We start from the raw sequence: 25,197 nt of genomic DNA on the forward strand, positions 1-25,197 counted from the left end.
ATTTTGTACTGTAAATTTACATGTATGTACCTGAACAGATTATTTCCTAACAGTACCGTTTAACACGGCAGCAACTTTGCTAATTAAAACATAACAGAACAAAGGGCAAATAAACAGTACTCATCTTCATTTCACTCCCTGCTGCCACTCCAGTTTGTCAGTTAACGTCCACATTTTATTCCTGTACCTCCGCATACCACCTAATTCATAACCTAGTGCATAGCGCCCTCGCCTGTTGAACACATCCAACTACTGTCACATCTTGTTAATATGGCAACTGTGTTGTATTGTATTGTAATTCCAGTTAGACCGCCCCTAGCGGTGGAAGAAAAATCCACAGAATAGCCGCACCTTTATTTAAGATGCATGGTTCAAAACCTAGAAAAAAAGTAGCGGCTTATAGTTCGTAAAATACGGTAGACTAGAGCGTTGCACTTTACACACTGATTCACTACCTGCTGCTACATTGCATAATGACATGTTTTCTAGTGAGGTGGTGCTACAAGATGAGTTTAAGTATTCTTCCTTGGTGGATCTTATCAGTGACACGATGTTTGCTCCCAATAGTAGCATTCGCGAGCCGACCAATATCTATCAGATTCCTATGGTCCCGCCGCACTTCAGTCTGCTGAAGTACAATACGGGACACATGCAAAGCAATCTTATTAATATGACAAGGAATTATGTAATGGTGAGTAGCTCAGATCAGCCTACTTTACTGAAATCCGGTCTCCGTCCTTATTCATAAAAAAATAATCGTCCTCCGACCCTGTCCGTCCTTGTCCTTTTAAAGGGCTTTAAAAAAAGCGTCCGTGCATGACATTTATTTAGCTGGCTAATTTCCTATTCACATCCACTTAGCGGCTGGGAGTAACATGAGTGGATTTTTATTGTTTACAACTGTTTAAGTGTCACCCAGGATAGCATTTAGCCAAGGGACATCACAAGAATATTTAAGATTGCATTACAACATAATACTATTGCATTTTATTGCAAAACCTTTGCATCAAAAGCAAGATGTTCTCGGTTATAATTGCATTATTTTGCAATAAAAATAATTATTGCAAAATAACGCAATGTTATTTTAGGAGAAGATCGAAATACTTCCACTTCTGGGTTGTAGCTTTCAGTGTACGGTTGAGCTGGCATGAGCATGAACCGGCAGGTTTGGATAGATTTTTACACTCTAGAGATCTCCCAGACAAGGACATACAGGACTTTGCATGCAAACGGATAAGGTATGTACTAAATGCTAACACTTGCCAACACTGAGTTAACAAAACAAAATTGCTATCCACCTTTTTACTCGTCAGTGAAATGGGAGTCCACTAGAGGCCAGACTATGCCTGTGAGAGCAATACTGCATGGAACGCACATGAAAAAGAGTACTCGACAGGGTTGTGCAGACTGTAGGCCCTGGCTACGTGTTTGAAAACGCCGGATACAAGCCTGCAGTTAGCCCTATCATCCACACGTCCCCAGAGTTTTTTCAGTGAAAACGCAAAACTCCGGCCGCAGTGGAGATTTGCGGGTATCTCGGGTTTGCGTTTTGCTGTGGACGGTTACACCCGGAGATTTATGTCGTCACCGTGCGACAACAATGCTTTGACGTCATATACGGTTGTTAAAAAGCCCCGGCTACGTGTAGACAAGGCCTGTAGTCATAGCGGCTCTGTGGTATCGCAGAAGAGAACAGTGGTTTTTCTTTTTAAAAGAACCCTACACAACCGGGACAGCAAGTGCGTGAGTGTGTGTGTGTTTGTCTTGGATTGTGGCTGTCCCCGACTTGACTTGGGGACGGGTCTAGACAGGCATGTATGAGGGGGCAGCCACAAATCTAGAGGGGGCATTGTGCTCCAGCACCTTTTACCATGTCTAATTGACAACACTGGCTCATTTGCATACTGAAGGGTGATTAGAAGTTGGGTCTCCCTCACAGTGAGCCGCCAGCAGCCCGATACTCTGAGCAGAGTGAAAAGGGGAGCTGGAGCAGAGTTGAGAAACATGACATGAGAAACAACTTGATATATTTTATATTTATGGGGACAAGCAAGACATTAAGACAGTAAGAAGTGGAGCGAGGAGGAGAGAGGCATGAGATAATAAAAATATGTGGAATATAATATTTTTGGGGGCATTTAGTTTGGGGGGGGGCACAACATTTATTCGAGGTTGCTCTTGCCTAGATCCGTTCCTGAACACAACACGTCAGTCAGTACTTGACCCGGGATGTTTTTAAAAAAACTTCTCGTCCTCTGTCCTTCATCTCCAAAATGGACGCCCGTTGGACCGTTCCGTCCCTGGGAGAGGATGCCCATCTCTAAGCATCAAGGCTCCGTCCCCCTATCGGTTACGAGCGGACTGGTGAGGTGACGAGTGGACAGCACGAACACTGGACAACGCCGCGTCTGCTAGTAGGGGTGGCTTGGGCAGAGAGCAATGTTCGTGTGTGACAATTATTACACAACATGTGCTCGCCTTGCATTTCAGTCTTTTGGTCACATTTTTCTTTAGTGCTATGTCGACCACATGTGCCAAATAAACTTTTATATTTCTTTATATAAGGAGAATATGAAAATACAAAATATAAAGCACTGGTGTCAGGCCAAAACCTTGTACCTCCAAAGTGGTCACCCCAAAAATGCCAAGTTTGTTCAACCATTAGCAGTGCATGGTGAAATAGAGCAAGCTTTTTTCAACACTTTAGATTGTGTAAAAATAACACCGACGCCTGTGGACTGACCAGTAGTATAGATTTTTTAATAAAATATGAAATTCCTCAAAATTTGACTTAAGAGGTTTTGGCCCGAGGTTTTCTAACTCAGGTTAGAATTTTTCTATGCGCTGCAAACATTTGCTGTGAACTGAAAGGGTGAGAGCAGTGTGTGATTGCTCATGCGCGCATTTTACCTGGAACATTGGTGGGGAGCTGTGGTGAGATTATCTGAGCACCCCACACACATAATATGACCAAAAGTGTTAAATGACTATTTTTTTTTCATGGTTTTTTTTTGTGGCATCTGTGAAAAAATTTTTAAGATGCATGCGCAGAAGGTACTTTAATGGTCAGCGTAGTTGTCTGTCGTTGTGATGTATCTTTCCAGAGTGACGTGCCTACAGCTGGCCCGACGCCACAGGGGGTAAGCGTCGGTCACTGTTAGCCAACGTCGGATTGGTCTATCGAGGCCTTTAGGTGTAAATTTTGTGGGATTGTGGATTTTATACATCCATCTGAAAGTAAAATGTGTTACACTGCTTCTTTCATGTCTTAAAAATCTCATGATAACACCAATAATCCTAATCATTTTCGTCATGATGACTGGGCTATGAAAAAAAAGCAAAATTTCTACAAATATCAAGACTGACATATATTGTGAAGTATGTCCTTGGACAAAGAGAATGACAGAGTCATCTCCTCGGGGGGCCCTACAGGCCCTAATCTGACTGGTGGAGGAGGCATCACGACAGAAGAAGCTGCACAATGTCACCTTACTGTCACACACGAGTTGAATCAATAAAGCCTTGGCCAGCGCATACCACACAGCCACTGAAACAGACACTGAAAAATAACACACAGTGGGGCTGATGCTTTGTCTCTCATCCAAACATGAAAGCATGCTCCCCATGTTTGGCAACAAGTTAGTGCAGTAAAAGGCTGCCAAGATTAGTTGACTAATCACGACAACGTCGACGATCTAAATCGTCGACAATTAATTTAAATCATCGACGAGTCGTTTAACTTATATATTTATTTATTTGGCACATTGCTTTTCTCTTGAAACAGCCTCGTCTCGCGCTTTTTCCCGCTGGCTGGTTTCCTGCCAAGGGTAGGGGTGGGCGGATTGATCCAAATATCGATATTATCGATACTCAGCAAGTATTTGGATCGAATCGATACTATTGTCCTGTAATCGATACTTCGCTCCTCCACCAATTTCCTCAAAGCGCCGCTTCTCTGCGCAAATAGCGACCCCCCCTTCTCTTGCCTAGCGCCTCCTGCTACTCTCTGAGTCTATGCCTGAGTGAGTGACTCAGGCACACTTTTCGCCCCTTCCTGGCAGTAAAATGCATAATAAAGTGGAAAAAACATATATAAGTCGCACTGGAGTATAAGTCGCATTTTGGAAAGAAATTGTGCGCTTAGTACACATCATTTCCACCGAGCTACAATGCTACATGTAGCATACAAGAAAGTTACGGTAAGATAACTTTAAACTCACCAAAACGGTTGTAGATTGATTAAATAAGTCTTTTATTTATCCCCCACCATGTTGTATGTTTCCCAGTCTCCAAAAGTATTAATGCATTCGGTCGTAATTATGTTTTCGTCTTCTATGTGCTGAGTGTGCTCCTCCTTACGTGTGTGGCTGAATGATGCAATACCCCAGCCATAGGCAGGCAACTGCCTGTTTGTGGTTCAATCTTGTTCAACCATCGCCTGTAAATAACTTAGACAATTGTGTGTAATGAGCATGCAACATTTATGTAGGAGCTGAATTGTGGCTGATTGTACTGTGTTGTTGACTGAACATACTAATCGCTATTGCTAATGCTAATCGCGGTTGCTAATCGTTAGCATGTCTCCCTGTTTGTGGTTCATTCTTGTTCAATCATCGCCTGAAACTAACTTAGACAATTGTGTGTAATGACATTTATATACGAGCTGAATTGTGGGTGATTGTAGGTAATTGACTGAACATACTAATTGCTATCGCTAATGCTAACCGTGATCGCTAATCGTTAGCATAGGCTCATCTTGTTCATGTCTATGAAAATACATGTGTATGTAATGCATAGCTCGATAGTATTTTCTGTTACTTGTGCAGTTTCACAATATAAACAGGCAACTTTGCTGCACACCTAGTCTGTGGGGTTTGTTTGTGAATGTTTAGCTGTTTGGATAAGCTGGCTTCCTCGACTAGCAAGGCCTGTTAGTTTAACAAAACATTAGACTTTAACCGTTTAAATTATTCACGCATTTTAATAGCTTTTAAGATGTATCTTATATTTCTTTATGTTGGTTACAATAACATGTGAAATGATATAGAAGTAATTGTCATGGCTTGTTAGTGCTGACTTGTATTTATGATGTTTTGTCTCCCTCTGCAGGCGCTTTAGCGCTAAGTCACAAGTCAGCACTAACAATCCATGACAGTAATGTGTTAATATTTTCACACATAAGTCGCTCCAGAGTATAAGTCGCACCTCCAGCCAAACTATGGAAAAAAACCTGTGACTTATAGTCCAGAAAATACAGTACATAAAGAATCAAGCTGTAAAATAATTTTGGTTGTATAAGAGCAGCTGCTTGCTGGTGCGACACACCGCAATTTACATATGATCCAATTAGTTGACTAATCGCGACTACAGTTGGTGATTAGTCGACTACCAAAATAATCGTTTGTGGCAGCCCTAGTGCACTATATTTCACAATACGGACAAATATGCTCGGAGAACAAACTTGCGGTCAAGTTTATGTGTCTGTTGTATGAATGTTAAATGATGGGCAATGTGGGGGAAAATTGATATGTACATTTAGAATGCGTGTGACTGGTTAAACATTTTGTGATGAGATCATTTTACATAATTAATGAGTTTGTAAATTGGAAAGAGAGGCAGCTGCTCCGACCAAAAATAAGAAGAATAAATAAAACAGAACGCTTTCTGCTGCCTTACGTATTTTGCAGGTAGCCCAGTTTAATGGGGATAAATCGTACAGACCAAGGTGCTCAAGCTATGATTTCATCAGTGTGTCTATTAACTGTACAGTAGACAGCAAATGCACTTGCTGTACACACTGTCTTTCTTCAGCATGACACTGATTCATTTTGTTAGGTGTTCTTGTATTTCTTTTGACATGGCAGATGTTCAAAGCGGGTATAATCAGTCATCAGTAAAAGGGTATTATGGCTCACCCACTTTGGAGCAAGTCAAGGCAGAAATTCAGCAAGGGACCATTTGGCGTTGAGTGCTTAAGTGCACAAGCATGCTCGTTATTCCCTTCAGACTTGTGTATGAATTCATCCTATGGGGTCATTCAGCACCTGAATCTTGAAGAAAATAAAAATACTCAAATAACTCTGTGGTAATAGCCATACATATGCAGAGGCAGCTAATTTGCTCTCATAAACTAATTTTCACCATTTCAACAACAACATTTCAGTTCATATCTACTGTCAAATTGTGTGAGGTGTACAAAAATAATTGGAATCACATTTTGATCATTTCAGTGCTGAGGTGCCAAGCAGGACATAAAAATCCATACAGTAAATTGATTGACTGTTTCATAAAAATTCTGTTTGAATTTTCTAAAGCTAGCATATTTATGTACAGAATCAACAAGGCAGCAGCAATCAGCAGAGTGCACTCTTGATTCAGTCTCAGTTTGTTAGCTAGTTTGGGTGATATCTCACCCAAGACTCGGCAAATACTTGAAAAAGGTAGAGAATGTTTCCTTCCATCCAAGCATCCATCCATTATCTGCCGCTTATCCGGCGTCGGGTCACGGAGGCAGCAGCTTCAACGGGGAAGCCCAGACTTCCCTCTCCCCAGCCACGTCTTCCAAATCTTCCGGAGGATCACCAGGCGTTCCCAGGCAAGCCGGAAGACATAGTCTCTCCAGCGTGTCCTGGGTCGTCCTCGGGGCCTCCTGCCGGTGGGACATGCCCGGAACACCTCGCCGAGGAGGTGTCCAGGAGGCATCCTAATCAGATGCCCAAACCACCTCAGCTGGCTCCTCTCAACATGGAGGAGCAGCGGCTCGACTCTGAGTCCCACCCTCTCAACACCTCGGTTGTGCCTAGAAATTCTGTCCATAAAAGTCATGAACAGAATCGGTGACAAAGAGCAGCCTTGGCCTTGAACAGCCGTTATCAGGGGGGCTCAGTACCCCGTACTCCCGAAGCACCCCCCACAGAACTCCCCGAGGGACACGGTCGAACGCCTTCCCCAAGTCCACAAAACACATGTAGACTGGTTGGGAACTCCCACGCACCCTCGAGGACCCTGTTGAGGGTGTAGAGTTGGTCCACTGTTCCACGGCCGGGACGAAAATCATATTGCTCCTCCTGAATCTGAGATTCGACCTCCTGACGGACCCTCCTCTCCAGCACCCCTGAATAGACCTTCCCAGGGAGGCCGAGGAGTGTGATTCCTCTGTAAATGGAACACACCCTCCGGCCCCCTTTCTTAAAAAGGGGGACCACCACCCCGGTCTGCCAATTCAGAGGCACTATCCCCGATGTCCATGCGATGTTGTAGAGGCGTGTCAACCACAACAGCCCCACAACATGGAGAGCCTCAACTAACTCCGGGCGGATCTCATCCACCCCCGGATGGCACTGAGGGTGTTTTTAACTACCTCGGTTACTTCAAGCCCAGAGATAGGAGAGCCCACCTCGGAGTCTCCAGGCTTTGCTTCCTCAGTGGAAGGCGTGTCGGTGGAATTGATGAGGTCTTCGAAGTATTCTCCCCACCGCCCCACAACGTCCCGAGTCGAGGTCAGCAGCACCAGATCTTCACTATACACAGTGTTAATGGTGCACTGCTTTCCTCTCCTGAGACACTTCATGGTAGACCAGAATATCATCGAAGCCATCCGGAAGTCATTTTCCATGGCCGCACCTAACTCCTCCTACACCCGAGTTTTTGCCTCAGCAACCGCCGAAGCTGCATACCGCTTGGCCAGCCGGTACCTGTCAGCTGCCTCCGGAGTCCCGCAGGCCAAAAAGGTCCGATAGGACTCCTTCTTCAGCTGGACAGCATCCCTTACCGCTGGTGTCCACCAGCGGGTTAAGGGGTTGCTGCCATGACAGGCACCGACCACCTTGCGGCCACAGATCTGATCGTCCGCCTCAACAATGGAGGCACGAAACATGGTCCACTCTGACTCAATGTCTCCCCCGGGACGTGGGCAAAGGTCTGCCGGAGGTGGGAATTGAAACCCCTTCTGACAGGGGATTCTGCCAGACGTTCCCAGCAAACCCTCGCAATACGTTTGGGTCTGCCGTATCGGACCGGCATCTTCCCCCACCATCGGAGCCGACACACCACCCGATGGTGATCAGTTGACAGCTGCGCCTCTCTATTTACCCGAGTGTCCAAAACTTGCGGCCGCAAATCCAATGATACGACTACAAAGTCGATCATTGAACATCGGCCTAGGGTGTCCTGGTGCCAAGTGCACATATGGACACCCTTATGTTTGAACATGGTGTTTGTTATGGACAATTTGTGGCGAGCACAGAAGTCCAATAACAGAACACCACTCGGGTTCAGATCGTTGGGGCCGTTCCTCCCAAACACGCCCCTTCAGGTCTCACTGTCGTTTCCCACGTGAGCATTGAAGTACCCCAGCAGAACGATGGAGTCCCCAGGGGGGTGGCGCTCTACAGCACACCTTCCAAGGACTCCAAAAAGGGTGGGTACTCTGCACTGCTGGTTGGTGCATTGGCACAAACAACAGTCAGAACCCGTTACCCCACCCTAAGGCAGAGGGAGGCTACCCTCTCGTCCACCGGGGTAAACCACAATGTACAGGTGCCAAGCTGGGGGCCAATAAGTATGCCCACACCTGCTCGGCGCCTCTCTCCCTGGGCATCTCCATAGTGGAAGAGTATCCAACTCCTCTCGATAGGACTGGTACCAGAGCCCAAGCTGTGAGTGGAGGTGAACCCAACTATATCTAGCCGGAACTTCTCAGCCTCACACACAGGCTCGGGCTCATTCCCTGCCGGATCGGACCGCCAAGGTCCCTGCTTTTTACCGCTGCCCAGCTGACAGGGCACCCGACCTCTTTGGACCCTCCCACAGATAGTGAGCACATGGGAAGGGGGACCCAGGTTGCCTTTTTGGACTGAGCCCGGCTGGGCCCCATGGTTGCAGGCCCGGCCACCAGGTGCTCGCCAACGAGCCCCACCGCCAGGCCTGGCTCCAGAAGGGGGCTCCGGTGACCCGTGTCCGGGCGAGGGAAAACGAGGTAGCTTATTGACATTCATGATTAAGGGTCTGTGAGCCGTGCTTGGTCTGGTCCCTTACGTAGGACCTGTTTGCCATGGGTGACCCTGCCAGGAGCATGAAGCCCCAGACAACTTAGCTCCTAGGATCATTGGGACACGCAAACCCCTCCACCACGGTAAGGTGACGGCTCATGGAAAATGTTTGATTCGTCAAATTTTCTGCGGAATGTTGGCGAAAATCAGGGGGGGCGCCTCTCCTTAGCAACATTTAGAGACTTTTAGCAATGCTTATGCAATGTTCAGACCAAATGTGGTTTGAGCATTCAGCCTCGCTTTAAGGCCACATCTCACTGAGTGGCTAAGGTTTGCAAGTGTGTGCGCACCTAGGGAATGTTTTTTCGTCAGTGTTCATTCAAGGTTGCGAACAGTTGCAAGGACGTTCATCAACAAGTTTAATGGTGTCGAACAATTTTTCTTGTCGCAAACAAATTTTGAGCATGTTCAAAACTTGATAGTGAAAAGAAAAACAGTGTGCAACTGTTAAATCTGTTTGGGAATGTTTGGCGAACGTCTTTGCAACTGTTTGCAACATTGAAAGCACACTAATAACATTCGCGATGTGCGCACACACTTGCAAACCTTTTCTGCTCAGGGAGATGCAAGCTTTACTTGCTTCATTTGCATACACCGGAGAAGGGCAGGATCATCATTTGGAAGACGACTATTGTATATTAGGGGTGGAACGTTTTTCAAAAACCTACAAAACCGATCGATATGTACATACATATATATATATATATATATATATATATATATATATATATATATATATATATATATATATATATATATATATGTGTGTGTGTGTGTGTGTAGAGAGAGAGAGAATATTCCTCCTTGTTAAATTTGAAAGTGATTTTTCAGCTTTTTCCCTTCCAGCCTACACAGATCATTTGCAGCCCCTTCTCAAGATAACTCATTTTTTTCCTGGTGTTTTTTTTTTTTTCCTGGGGGGTCAAGATCAGGGGAGGTCATTAATATAAATTATCAGATGTAATTAATATTTGTCAACAGCATGTGAAGCCCTTTCAGACTTTTCTGTGATTAAGGGCCATATAATTCAATTTGATTTGGCTTGACTTAACTGATTTGTTCTTTTCTCAGGTCAGATGAATGCAGCCGCACACCTGTGCCACCAACACCCCAGCAAATTGTGACATGCAGGGTGGCGTTGATGGCGGAGCAAGGTGGGCTTCGTGGGTCTCAATGCGCAATGGCTACGATGTTGACGAAATAGCTATGTGAAACTGGTCTGTGGTGCAAAAAAAGATTGGAGGCCGGAACCGCTGCCCTAGTGAACTGCGCTGAAATAGCTGACCCCCTGGTCCCATATTGGATGTCATGGTTGGCAATTTATTTTTAGAAGGCCATGTGAGTAACTTGAACGGTTGTTGAGCCAGCTAACCTTAATTGTGTTAAATATGAATTTGATGTGGGCGGCACGGTAGTCGACTGGTTAGCACATCCGCCTCACAGTTCAGAGGTCGTGGGTTCGATCCCGGCCCCGGCCTCCTTGTGTGGAGTTTGCATGTTCTCCCCGTGCTTGCGTGGGTTTTCTCCGGGTACTCCGGTTTCCTCCCACATTCCAAAAACATGCATGGTAAGTTGATTGGACTCTCTAAATTGCTCCTAGGTGTGATTGTGAGTGTGGTTGTTTGTCTCTGTGTGCCCTGCGATTGTCTGGCAACCAATTCAGGGTGTCCCCCGCCTACTGCCCAAAGACAGCTGGGATAGGCTCCAGCATGCCCCTGCGGCCCTTGTGAGGAGAAGCGGTATAGATAATGGATGGATGGATGAATTTGATGTCTTTTTAGAAAGCAGTAAATTTACTACAGCTATCCGTGGAATATGTTATAATTAGGAAATTAAAAATACAACCCGAATTCCATTGAAGTTGGGACGTTGTGTAAACACATTACATTAATTTGCAAATCCTTTTCAAGTTATATTCAACTGAATACACGAGAAAGACAAGATATTCCATGTTCAAACTGATGAATGTTATTGCTCTTTTGCAAATATTCTTTTATTTTGAATTTGATATCTGCAACACGTTCCAAAAGAGATGGGACTGGGCAACAAAAGATTGGGAAAGTTGAGGAATACTTAAAAAAAAAATGTTTGGAACATTCCACATGTGAACAGGTTGTGAGGATTAGGTCTAAAAGGAGCATCACTGAAAGGATCAGTTGTTAAAAAGCAAAGATGGGGTGAGGTTCGTCACTTTGTGTACAACTGCTTGAACGAACAGTACAACAGATTAAGAACAATGTTTCACAATGTACAAGGAATGTACAAGGAATTGAATGATTTGATCATCTACATTCCATAATATCATCAAAGATTCTGAGAATCTGGAGGAATCTTTACCCACAAACGGCAACACCAAAAACCAACATTGAATGCCCATGACCTTTGATTCCTCAGGTTGCACTGCATTAAAAACTGGCATCATTGTGTAAAAGATTTTGTCATGTGGGCTCAGGAACACTTCAGAATACCGTTTTCAGTTAAAACAGTTGGTCTCTACATCTACAAATGCAAGTTAAAACGCTGCCATGCACAGCCAAAGTTACAACGTTGTAGCTACAACTGTAGCTACTTTGTTTTGTTTTGTTTGTTCTGCATTTGTTGATGTAGCGACGCTGTTTTAACTGACAATGGTTTTCTGAAGTGTTCCTGAGCCCACGTGACAACATCTTTTACACAATGATGCCAGTTTTGAATGCAGTTCCACCTGAGGGCTCAAAAGTCACAGCCATTCAATGTTGGTTTTTGGTCTTGCTGCTTATGTTTGAAGATTTCTCCAGATTCTCTGAATCTTTCAGAATGGAAACTTGTGAAACGTTGTTCTTGATCTGTTGTACTGTTTGTTCAAGCAGGCAGCCCGGGTGCTAAAGAGCCGTACACCTGCACGCCGATGCTCTGACTTAATCCGGGCAAAGAGCCGCATCCGGCTCGCGAGTCACGGGTTGGCCAGGCCTGATATAGCGCCCCCTTAGTGGCGAACTCTGCAATTGCAGTTAAAATACGTTGTGTCGCAGAGGGATGTCAATCGCGCTGTGTTGAGCAATAGCAATTGCTCTGGCTTGGGCGAGAGTATTCTCCGTACATTTTAATAGCGGTAAGTTTAGAATCTAACTTTCTCTATATGTGCATGCACTCTGTGAGTGAGGTAAAAGGAAAGAAGGAATGATCAACGATCACAACATCACGGACATTGTTAAAAAAGGAAAAATAAGTACGCGTTCGTTTGTGTCGCTTAAGTGGACGGTTCACAAGCAAACACACTGCATAAAATAGTTGCTAGAATGGTCGGAGAAGTCACTAAGTACAGCGACAATATCTCTATATTGGCAACACAGAAGAAAAGTCCCTGTTCTTGATCGCTTGCACTGCTTTATTTGACATTTTATTTTGACTTCATAATGACTGTGAGGGCCACTCAGAGAATGTAGACAGGTTGCATGTGGCCCGGGGCCCTACTTTGTCTCAATGTGCTGTAAGTCTTTAAAGAGGGAATCAACCCAAACATATTTTTTTCAAGAATATGTTGTATGTAGGCCTACTAGTTGAAACAAGGCATTCAGATTAATATTGCATTTGTAGAATATGAGTTAAGCAGCAAAATCCACCCATCTCAGGAGGCGACCAAAATTACATCAAAATTGCTCAGGGCTCAGATAATGACCAATCATGGCGCAGCTTCAGAAAACAGGTGATTGATTCGTTATCTGAGCAACTGTGATATCATTTTCACCCGACAGAAGTGACAAAATGGCCGCACCCAGAGATGGCTAAAAACGAGTGGATTAAACCCTTATTCCAAAAGGGGTGGATTTTGCTACTTAACTCATATTCCACATACGCAATATTAATCAGAATGCCTTGTTTCAACTAGTGGCCCTGCATTGAACAGATTCTTGAAAAAAGTATGTATGGGTTGACTTCTCTAAGTTCATCCATAAGCAGGGGTGCACATAACTGGTACGCAGGTACGCATGCGCAACAGAATTCACTGATGCGTACTGTCATTTGCGTCACGACGCGCATTTGCGTACCTGTCCACACTAGTGGTGCAGTGGAACGAATCATCTTTGATTAGTAAGGATCAAGCACCGGTTCAGGATGGGCTCGATCCACAAAATGGTTGGTGAACAAAACTGTGCGCGTTCACAATAAGGCAACGTGATTAGTCCGCATTCAGCAGAGGAAGTTGAATACCCAAGATCACGTAAGTCGCATGTACAAGAGCGTTTTGCAAACATACTCAACAAACACACCGCCTCCACTTCAAAATAAAGCTTACCAAATAATACATTGAGTCATTAATGCAAATGCAATAGCCTTAGTGAACTTTTACTTTGAAGTTGGCCCGCGTGGTGGCGTAACGGCTAACTTGACCTCCGTTTTCGACGTATAGGCAGTTTTAACGCTTGGTTACCAACACTAACACAACGCTGTCTCGAAATCATATTCAGTCGCTAATTCAGGACACGAACAAACCGCTGGTTGATTACGCTGTCATTGTATGATACGGCACAAGTCTCCGGCGTTAGTGGCTAGCAGCTGTTATTATTAGCGGGTAGTACAACAGCTGCCTCTAGGCTTCCTTTTTTTTTTTTAAACTTCTTTGTGGACCTAGATTACTTTGTAATGTGCTGTCTATGTTTTAAGAAAAGTGCCTCAAATTGCACTTCTTCTTGCAATTCATCTTTTTCATTCTGAAAAAAATAAAATAAAAATAAAACTTTGTCCCGCGACCCTTGTGAGGATAAGCGGTATGGATAATGAATGAATGAATGAATAAAACTTTGTCTTCATATAATTTATAACAGCATGTGTGCTTAATAATTGTAAGAAAACATTCAGCTCAAAATTTCTGGCAGGATTCCTTGAAATGTATACACTGTACCACTTAGAAAATTGCGTTAAATTGTGTTCTTAAATCCTAAACGGTCATATTAGACATTAGGAGTTGATTTTTTTAATAAAATAAATGAAGACAAAGTTGTATTTAGCTTTTTATTTATTTATGTATTTATGTATTTTTGCTCATACAAAAAAACAGTCCGATCCGTGACTCAAAATCCATGACAGATCCGAACCGTGCCTTATGTGATCCGTTGGACCACTGGTGAGTACCAAAGGCAATCTCCTGTGAGTGAGTACCGCATGAAAAAAAATATGTGCACCCCTGTCCATAAGGTCGTTGGTTAAAGCTGAAGTCAATCCAAACATATTTTTTTCAAGAATATGTTCCCAGCTGGCCCAATAGTTGAAACACGGCATTCTGATTAATTTTGCGTTTGTGGAATATAAGTTAAGCAGCAAAATGCACTCGTTTTTAGCCATCTCGGTCATGGGGGCGGCCATTTTGTCTTCAGTCGATTGAAAATGACATCACAACTGCTCACAACGACCAATCACGGCTGACCTGTTTTCTGAATCTGAGCCATGATTGGTCGTTGGGGGCAGTTGTCATGTCATTTTTAATCGACAGAAGACAAAACGGCCGCCGCCAGAGATGGCTAAAAACAAGTGAATTAACACTTATTCCACAAACGCAGTATTTATCAGAATGCCCTGTTTCAACTAGTGCGCTTCCATAGTACATATTCTTGAAAAAAAAATGTTTGCGTTGACTTCCCCTTTTAGGAAAAAAATTTGCACCAAACAAAGACCTGTGGTGCTCATTTGAGCATCACACCAAGATTGTTATGTGCACGCCTGTTAATAACATATCTGTGACATGGTTTTTCCCAAAATGAATTATAATCCACTATGCACTCCGATCCTGTTTTATGCCAGGAAACCAGCCCTCGTTCTGCCCCACACACTGCTCGGCAAATGGCGAGTGCCTTTCATTACCATGGTGACCGTTGGCAGAGCCAGAGCTGCATAGGTGTTTCGGGCTGCCGCTTGCCATTCTCGCTAGACAGCGTGCAGCTAACAGCAGGCTGGGTCTCACCGGCCAGGCTGGCGTTCATCCCGTAGCCAACGAGGGTGCGCTGTTGCCGATTGCTGTTGCCAAAATGCGAGCACCCACGTAGACAAATTGCATGGACGCACGACCAAACAAAAATATTTGATATTGGATGGATCTCCTGCCAATTTAGCTGAATAAACTCTGTGTCGGGCTGATTATTATGTAAATCAGCCCTACTGTTGGGTAACAGTGGGGTGAAAATGCAGAAGGTCTCACTGACAAGTCAATTTTCAGAAAGAGGCGGATAAGAATTATGTGGTTGTGTAATTTTGCACTTGAGCAGGCACTCCAGAGAACCAAATATTTGTATACAAGCAATTAAAATGTTATTTTCCAAAATATAACTACTTTAATGAAGACTGATTGGCAGTGCTACCAGCGCATGGTACTGTGATGTGTGTAATGTGAGACTTGGGCATGCGTCAGTTCGAATCAGCTCCACAGCAGATGATTACATTCCCGCTGAGCTTCTGTGTGCTACTGAATGGGTTTCATTTTTTTTTTTTAAAAAAGCAAGCGATTCCATCATGATCAATTGAACTTCTGTGACACGGTTTATTACAAACTATATTTCCATGGAGAAATTTAACAATCTGTAGAAAAGGAAGGCACCGGCTGGCTGGCTGCAGAGCTCAAGAAACACTGAGCTGAGAAGTTGCTGTGAGCAGAGCTGTGATGGGAGCGACACTGATTGCATGGCTGTGTGTTCTCTAATATTGGTATTTGTGTGAAAGTGCTCATGCTGATAGAGCACTACCCCCGCCCCCCTCCCGCTAGCTGAACCCCCCGCCCCATATTGTCTAGTGACAGCAATGGGATTAGAAAAATACAAATGAAAGAAACGCAAAGGTTATGGGGGCGGCACAACCTGTGAACAAATCACTTCCAAGCTTGCTGCATTCCTCCTGTTTTTCTAGAACAACCTACTGAAGTTCATCAATCAACAGCGTGTGTGCAAGCATGATTAACACCAACATTTGCACAACAATACATTTCCGCAAGCTTCGCGTTCAACATTACTCATGGTGAAAAGGTAAAGATGTAATTGGTGTGCTTCTGTGATTAATGACACATTTATTTGTTTTATCTTTTCTGTAAAACACACATGGTGGGCACCAAGTTTGACATAAGACCAATTGGTTCTATTTGTGGCAGTCTGTGGGCATCTGGAGTAAAGGTGACTAGGAAACCCTGACTGTCAGCAGTAGTGTCAAAGATTGACACTAAATCACTATTGTGCTTCAATAATGACATTTGCCAAAGAGGTTACCTTTCTGATGCTTACCGTTTTTTTGGTAAGTGAACAGGAATTGGCACAAAAGTGGTTGAACATGGGCCAAGGAATAACATATTCAATTCAATGTGACTGAATAAATAAATTAATATTTTAAAAAGTTGTAGCAAGAGATTCCTTTTTTAAATGAACATTATTTTTTTCTTTGACTGATTTAAAGAGGAAGTCAACCCAAACCTTTTTAGCAAGAAAATGTTCTATGCAAGCCCACAAGTTGAAACATAATTAATATTGTGTTTGTGGAATAAGAGTTAATCCACCCATTTTTAGCCATCTCAAGGGCGGCCGTTTTGTCACATTTATCGACTGAAAATGACATCACAGTTGCTCAGGGTTCAGGTAACGACCAATCATGGCTGACCTGTTTTCTGTTACCTGAGCCCTGGGCAGTTGAGTGACAGAAGTGACAAAATGGCCGCCCCGTGAGATGGCTAAAAAGTGGTAGATTTTGCTGCTTAACTCATATTCCACAAACGCAATATTGATCAGAATGCTGGGAACATATTCTTGATAAAAAATGTGGGGGTTGGGTTGGGTTGATTTCCTATTTAAGCCTGGTACAGACAGAATGATTTCCAATATCTTAACTGATTTGTAAAACGCAAAGAGACAAGGGAAAAATTGGCAAGTTGTGTTCGTCTTCTGTGTGGTATACTTGTGATCAGGGGCGACAAAGTCGGTTGGGGATCGGTTGTAGTAGTTAGTAGTAGTTTGCCATTGTTTTTCTTTACTTGGCAGAGGGCAGCGATACGGGCAGCAACCATACCACTCATCATCCCAGAATGCATTGCGCACATAAACGCAATAAATAAACTATGTAAATTGAATAAATTGAAAAAAATAACACTACATCCATCGGCTACACAATACTTATTACTAAGGACCAATTAGAACCCTGTTATAAACAACTAACAAACAATCCTCTCTAAAGCCTCCATGTTGTGCTTTATTAGCTTTGCAATTGGCATTTCACACGGGTCATGTTGTGTTTGGGTGTTACACAGGCAGGCCAAAACTGGCTGATTGCAGCCAGGCTGTGAGGCATCTTAACAGCTTGCTGAAAGGGAGATTAGAAGGAAGGCTCACATGATGAGCTAACATAAGTGTTAAAAGCAAAACTGTGTTGCCAGAGGAGAATGAATTTAGAAAAAGCTACAACTGACAGACAGAAGAAAAAAGGATAGCCATTATATTACCTTCATTTTGTGTTTTCAATGAGAACATTTTTGGTAAAGACGCTACAAATGCACAGCACGGTGGATTAGTGGTCAGCACGTAATCCTCCGCATTCTGAGTTGGTTGTCTACACAATTTTACAGATTTTTAAGCATATGCTGTTTTTGTTTTACTAAAGTGTCAGTGTAATATTCTATGAAATACTGTTATTTTATCATCAACAACTACAATATTAGCTTCTATAATAGTGGGATGTTTTTCCTTAACTGTGACTGTAATTAATTAATTGCAATTAATGCACTATTTTGAAACCCTTAAAAATAACACTTCTCCAAAGGTATTTTTTGGGGGGGGGGATTTATCAGTGTATGTTGTGATAACGTGAGCAGATGAAAAGTCCTGGAAAAACCCAGGAAAATAATTTCAAGAAACAAGGGGGAATACTGACACTGGATTTGGGGTAATTTTACATGATAAAATGCTGTTGTCATATTACTTATTTATTCATTAATTTTTCTAACCATATATCACATTTGACTGGTTCTACTGGTTCAAAGTCCACAATCGCATTGTCTATATCACTGCCGTTATTCATTTCAGAGATCCTGCGATCGACGGCGTCCGCCATTACTGCTCGAAAAAATTCAGGATATCCTCCAACGACTCACGACACCGTCACATGTCTATTCTGATGCATTTCATTGGTTAAGAGACCGAGGATTAAATAATAAACAGAAAATGACGTATACGCTCTCCTGGCTTTAAGGGTCGAAAGACGCAACAGCGCTCCCGACTCTCGTGGTAGAAACGCGGTTATGCGCTCCCGTCCTTAATGGGTTATAAGTTGTTATGTCTGTAGTGACGGCACATCCACTACAGCTCTCTGTCACTCAACAGTGGAGACATTTTGCAGTTCGATTTACATCACTGACATTTGAAATGACATCGAATCAGAGAAGTTAGTACCCCACCATGTGCCGAAATATAAAAGCACCACTAGATGCATTAACAAATGGGAAATTAATGTTGACAAAGGCTTCACTCATGTCTAATCATTGATCTTCTCTGCCCAACTGTGTATTTGAATCTCATTCCCAACACAAATCCACTGTGCTTTCAGTTAATAACTAGAAAGCACAACAAGCTTCAATGCTGCACTGTCTAATTTACTCTCAATATCAACCGTTTACTCCCACAGCTGTTCATTTCAATGCATTTTGTTGACTATTTGAAAAGCAGTTTTATGGACTCACATCTTTTTGAAGTCACATATTGTATATTCGGGCCAGTCAATGTAGCACACCACACGGCCGGGGAGCTGGTCTATGTTGGAGTAGTAATACTGCGGAAAGGCCAAGAGCAGCGCCAGGACCCAGATCACTCCTACCACTACCTTGGTCTCTGTGGATGACATCCGCTGCTGCAACGGGTGGATGATCGCCATGTACCTGCAATGGGAACATACAACAAGGCACTAATGAAGCTCCAAAGTGTTTTGACATTTGGGTTTACAGTTTAATATGGCAAACATTAATTTCCTTTAGTTTTACCTAACCACTTAATCTCCTGCACTGCTCTGAGCCCCTCAGTGGGATAGGAGCTTAACATCCGTATTTGGAACTATATTTGTTTATTTATTTCACACTTTTGAGTGCAAGGCAGTAAGCCCCCAGATTTTCGAACAATCAGCATTGAAAACTATAGATAACTAGAGCAGCGAGCAGCTCTAAACGGCCTTCGCAGCCTTGACCTCGTTGGGGTATTGGCACATTGGATTTTTTTTTTTAAATGCTACAATAAAATCTGTATCGTGTAATTTTTTGCCAAGCCTGATGCGTGTGCAAAGACAATTTACAATAGTGTTTGTTACCAGAATGACGCTCTATGTGTCCATGCATTTACAAGTACGATGTTGAGCTTGAAGTGTATTTGAAAATGCTGCAAGATTATTTTAGACCCATAAAAATGTAAAATGATACTACGGTTAGTAGTAATACAGAATATCATGTTTATATCGCTGACTGATTATGTGGGTCAATAACCTTGGAAAACACATGGCTTGATGAGAATCCAGAGCCTTCTTAAGAAGCTTAATGCAGATAGCTTTGTTGCCCCTCGAATTAAGAGAATATAAGATGCAGCAAGGAAGTAATAACTGTTAGTTTCATTGCAGCAGTTTCATCACAAACTAATTAATACTTAATAGAGAGGAGCAAATATTTGCACCATAGGCCTTTTTTGGGGTTAACTGATGGGAAGTCATATTTGCAGTCAGGGCATGTCTCCTTGTTGATCTGATGGGCCATTAATGAATAGGACAGACAGCATTTGGGCAATGTTCCAATTTTTAAGGGCCTGCTTTTATCCAAACAATTTTATTATCCGCTCTACCAGAAATGATTCATGAAAGAACCATTTATCCCTTTCATGAAACAATCCATCTGTTGTATCTGGTTGGCGATTCGAGGGGTTAAAGATCACATAGATTTAATCACTTGATTGTCATAAATATATGCTATTGATGACCCTGTCAAATTGCACATGTTGAAAGTGAAAATAATAGTGATGAAATTGAACATGGCCTTTTTTTCCCCAACACATCTAAGAATGCCAAGCTTGATTTACTGATCTCTGACTACATATTGGATTACTATACAGGATAATTGCCATGAAATTGACAGGAAACACGGCAAAAAGCATAGCATATTTTAATGTTTAATGATCATTTTAGCAAAACTGTCTATTGATTTCAGTTGTCATCATTCATCACTCAGTTCACATTTTTTATGTTGTCACTTAATTCTACGTTATCCTGTAACAACTCACCTCTCTTTAGCTACAAACACGTCAACTCCTGATTAATATAACTGCACACCAATCCCACTGACACACAGATGACACGATAGAACAAAATGAATGGAGTGTTTACTCACTAGTCATACACTGAAAACATATTTCTTTATCTTATCTTTATTTGATATATTAAACATCATAAAACATCCTGACTAGAATATCACTCGAGAGGAGCAGTATTCTGCCTTTTTGAATGATTGATTGATTTGAAGCCTGACAATTTACCTGATCATCTGATAAATAATTGTGCGTCATTATAAAGCTTCCTAGTCAGATGACAACCACTTAAAAAGACCTTGTACATTATTAATACTGCATCTCATTAGTTTAAATAAATTAGTTTGAAACATTTTTGCTGACATAATCGATTGCCATTTACTGGGACCAAAATAAATGAGGCTGTCTGGAGCATATGATTCATAGCTTCTTCCAAGCCAGGTTTTTATTTAATAACAGATTTTACTATCCCTGCTGTTGGGATTGCTCTTGTGTTGAAACACACTAGTGGTACATGTCAAGAAATATGAGCATTTGAAAACGCGTGTAGCAAGCTTAGACGGAATATTATAATGAACTGCATTGCATGCATCAGTGAATAATATGGTACAATGTGTTTTTTGAGGCATTCTAGATAACTTGAAAGGGTCTAATTAAAGGCTTGATCCCTCTAAAAGCCCAAATGAATCTGCAAATTGACTTCTCACACTAATTATTTCTAAGACAACAAGCCTTTGAAATCTGTCAGTGGCGTGGTTAAAAAAAAGGTGATTTACTTTGTCATGGCTTCAAACGGCTCTGGAAGCCATGTGGCTTTTCTTTGTGTCGACATTGAAGTTATGGATGTTAAAATCAAATACACACCTGGCAGACGTCCGACCTCTGCATTAAGTGTGTGCTTGTTTGCATTGTACTTTTGACTTGCGGCACTCGCTGGTGCTGCTTTAACAAGACTGTAGTAATCAATTAGAAGAATAGTCGGCGCGGGAAACATAGGCTAAGTGAAGATGAGAATGTTTTGGATTTCCAAGCGCACTGAGGAAAAGAAAACCAGTCAAGAGAGGGTGTCATTAAGGTTGGATAAATTGTTGACAAGATGATGTTTGAAGACACAATGAAAAGACACATCAGAGTAAGTGTCGTGGGGATGGCAAAAGGTTAAGCAGATGCCACTAGTTTACTAGCTGCCCTCAATTTTTGCTGTGACTAATCAAATAAATAAAAACACCAACCATGTTATCTTACTTTCCATGCATAGGACACTGAAAAAAGACACCACGCATCTTTTTTTGCTAGTTTTTTGCAACAAATGATATAGTTTGTAAAAAGAATGAGTTGCTAAATGATAACGCAAGGAAATTGGTTACCAACCCACCAAGGAAATTGGTTCCCAACCCACCAGTTGCAAATTATCTAGACATCTAGACCAGATTATACAAGCTTAGTGACGTTGTAGTCAAAAGACATCTGTTGATCAAAGATAATACCAAGCTTCTTAGCAAGTGTTATGATGTTTGAGGAAAGCAACCATCAGAATGATCACGAGAACAGGCAAAGCTCTTTCATTTTCTACTAGTGTTAAGCCTGTGTAGGGTCACAGGGAAGCAGCTAAACAATCAGGGAGGGATGTGAAATAGCTGATGTTATCAGGCTCATCATCAGGTTACTGGTCTCTGGAAAGTAGAATTGAATAATGTCAATCCAAGAGTGATATGACAGGTCATGAAAATGACTGAAAAAGTGAGCAAAGGGGGTAGCGGTACATAGAGGATTGTTCTGAGAACTGGCCCTTCAGTAATGATGGGCATAACAGTTCTTTTAAGTGAAATGAATCATTCGAATCAGTTCACCAAAAAGAATCGTTCAAAAGAATCTTTCAGCGAATCATTCAGCCCCGCAATGATTCGCGCAGCGACCTGTTCACTCACCGAATCGTTGGTGAACGGGAAATTGCATCACTGATTCATTCGTGAACGCCAATAGCGTGGCAGTATGTTCAGTAAATCCCGCTTACATCTGACGTTGGCTGCTGATTGGTCAATTGCTCAAATTAACTGAGAAAAGAACGAATCACTTCAAGAAGTGATCCATTCACTCACGTTCAAAGATTCATTCTTTTTGAACGAATCATTCGCGAACGACCCAACACTACCCTTCAGTGACAAGCTACAGAGGCATTCAAGTCTCTGTGAATGATAGCAGTCATTGCTGTACTAAAAATCTCAAGTTATGTGTTCTGCAGCTGTTCACGTTTAGTAAAATGAAGATTAAGGGCCTAATTTACGAAAGGATTGCATGTGCAAAAATGAGCGCAAACGTGATTCATCAAATAATGTTGAGCTGATCTAGGAACTGGGCACACCGAGGATTGCATCTGCCAAAAGCGAACATTTGCAGCATGTTTCATTGTGGCGATCTGCTACGCGTATATACCAATAGATGAATTTATCATGCGTTATGCGATTTGTCATACATGTGACGAATTGCGACGGCTGGTTTTGCATCTTCAAACACATTTGAAAGGCAGGTGCAGAGTATCGCAGGCAAACTGAGAAGCAGTGAGGTGAACTTTTCAGCTCATGTTAACATTTCTGAAATAGAAAAGATTTGTCTGTTCAGCAATGCAATCTTAGAGCAAGGGTGGCATTTCAGTGCATGCCTGTGACAACTCTTGTGCTGTCACAAGTTGTACATCCAAGTCCATGTTCTTGGGGATGGTTATAAACAAAACATGGATTGCCAACAGGGTGCACTGTCGAAGTGAGAAAAAGAACACAATGTAGATGCCATGACTGAAGTTTGTCGTAGCTCCTTCAATGTTAAGTTAATGGAAACTAATGGGCCGATTACCTATTTGGCAGTTTATCACGGTTTTAAAAATCTCAAGATAAATGAGCCGCCTCTTAGAAATTAACTCATTCAGTACCAGACATTTTCAGACCCGCTTTTACCCCAACGTTTGAAAAAAATAAAAAATAATAAAAAACAAAAAAAAGTTCCTGGGATTGAATGGCATACTTACACAGATGCTTTTTGCTGATATTAACGTGCATTGTCCAAAAAAAATTAAATAAAGGACATGGCGCAAGTGGGTACTACTTAGCCCCCAAGAACAACATGGTTAGCCCACAGGTCTGTTCTAAAAATTGCTGACCAGTGACAAGACACTGCGACTTACTAATGTAGTGATTGTTTAGTATTAAATATTAATTTAATAAATGGGCAGCGATTGGGTTAATGCCGGCACCAACTCTCGATCGCTGCTAGGGGGCACCACGCCCGTTTTGGGTTGATTCTTTGGACAAAACGCACGAAAAAGTCCTCGTAATTCAGTCTTAATATTTGAAGGGGCTACATTAAAAATCTGGAAGTCCGGTTAACTAGATCAGTGGTTGAAACTTTGACTCAAACACACACAATTCACACTAGATTTCTGTACTTGACAATGATTTATTTTCTACAGCTATTGAAATCCAAACGAAACACACTATAATGTTCTGAAGCAGAAAAAGAAACACAATAGAGAAATCCTATACTAAGGCAAGTCTAAATAAATGAAGAAAACGAATATCAAAGGTTTGAAAACGAATATCACAGGCTTGTGAAGAACGTGTAATGAGCTGTGAACTAGCGTACCAGGCTAAAATCAGCTGACTTATACCAAGCTCTACTTGATTACCAAGTTAATTATGCATCAATCGTATGGCCCATAGGAGATTGAAAGCTGCACTTGTTGGTGTTGGTTGCCGTCGCTCAACGGGGAAGGGGAGGAAGCGTTGCCGCGGAGAGTGACGTCACAGGGGAGCAAGAAGAAGAAGAAAATTCGAGTCCAAAAATGGAAAAAGTCACCCCGCTTTGAAGAAGGTGGCGCACTTTCTGGGGATGCGGCCGCGCTGTGCTGGCTGGGTGGCGATCAAACAAGAATTTGAAGTTCCCCGCGTGTGGTTGGTCGACGGGCGACTCAAAAGTAACAAAAGAAGAGCAAAGGTTCTGACCCGGGACGGATAAGAGGGTGGCTGTTGACAGCGAAGAGTTATAAGCCATGCAGAAAAAAGGTGTAAAAGGTTCACGAGAGGCTCTCAAGAGAGTGAGATTCAGAAGCGTTTTGCCAGTCTTAAAAAGAGTTTCCAAAAAATCAAAGAGATTCATTTTTTTTCAGGAGAGAGAGCGTCTTTTTTCCAGGAGGGAGAGAGAGAAATTCAGCATGGCTTTTTATAGAGGCGTGCGCATGTTAATGAAGCGGGCTGCGATCCCCCCCCCCCACGTCTGGGCGCTGGCTGAGGGAGCGATTTCCCATATTTGTGAAATAAATTTTTTTTAGAGCTTGGCACACGTGAGCAGAAAAGTTAAAATATCTGTTGTTGTGTTTTTCTTTATCACTGAACAGCAGGTCGGTCACATTCCGGGATGATGGAACGCATAATGAAGTTGTTCTGGGGTTTTTTCTTGCACAAGTGGTCAGAAATTGAACACAACTACACCTGCAATATAATTCAAACATCATGCATTGGGTGTTGTTTTCATTTCATATGTCCTGTGGAGGCAGATCAACACGAACACATTGGACGCAAATTAAAACATCATTTTAATTAGTTTTCAGTTGCAGGCGCGTGTCAATCCGTCTTCACACTCGCCACTAGGGGTGGCACGTGCCCTACCAATGTGCAGTTTGGTCGCTGAAATTTGTATTCCAGGTGGGTGGTGGCGCCAAAGGGGCGAGTCTTGTGGGTCTGATTTCTCGACCAGCTCCGCCAGAGACGGCTTGATTGAATGACGACCCAGGGGGTCCGGCGTCTTTATGCTGGTTTTGGCCTTTTAGTGTGACCTCCTGCTGAGATAGCACATCCATGCCATCTGGGGTTGAATTGGAA

At 42.6% G+C, this 25,197-nt stretch overlaps 1 protein-coding gene across 1 annotated transcript in view; it reads right to left on the minus strand.

Moving 5' to 3' along the window:
- tacr1a (tachykinin receptor 1a) overlaps window positions 1–25,197 on the minus strand; it is a 65,090-nt gene that overhangs the window by 16,050 nt on the left and 23,843 nt on the right. The window contains exon 2 of the mRNA XM_086031666.1: window positions 18,730–18,924. Within this exon, the coding sequence (XP_085887792.1) occupies window positions 18,730–18,924 (195 nt within the window). The remainder of the gene's footprint in view (window positions 1–18,729; window positions 18,925–25,197) is intronic.

The sequence above is a fragment of the Filicampus tigris genome, chromosome 5, assembly GCF_054856515.1.
Source record: "Filicampus tigris isolate MCC_2025a chromosome 5, RoL_Ftig_1.0, whole genome shotgun sequence".
Taxonomy (NCBI): Eukaryota; Metazoa; Chordata; class Actinopteri; order Syngnathiformes; family Syngnathidae; genus Filicampus; species Filicampus tigris.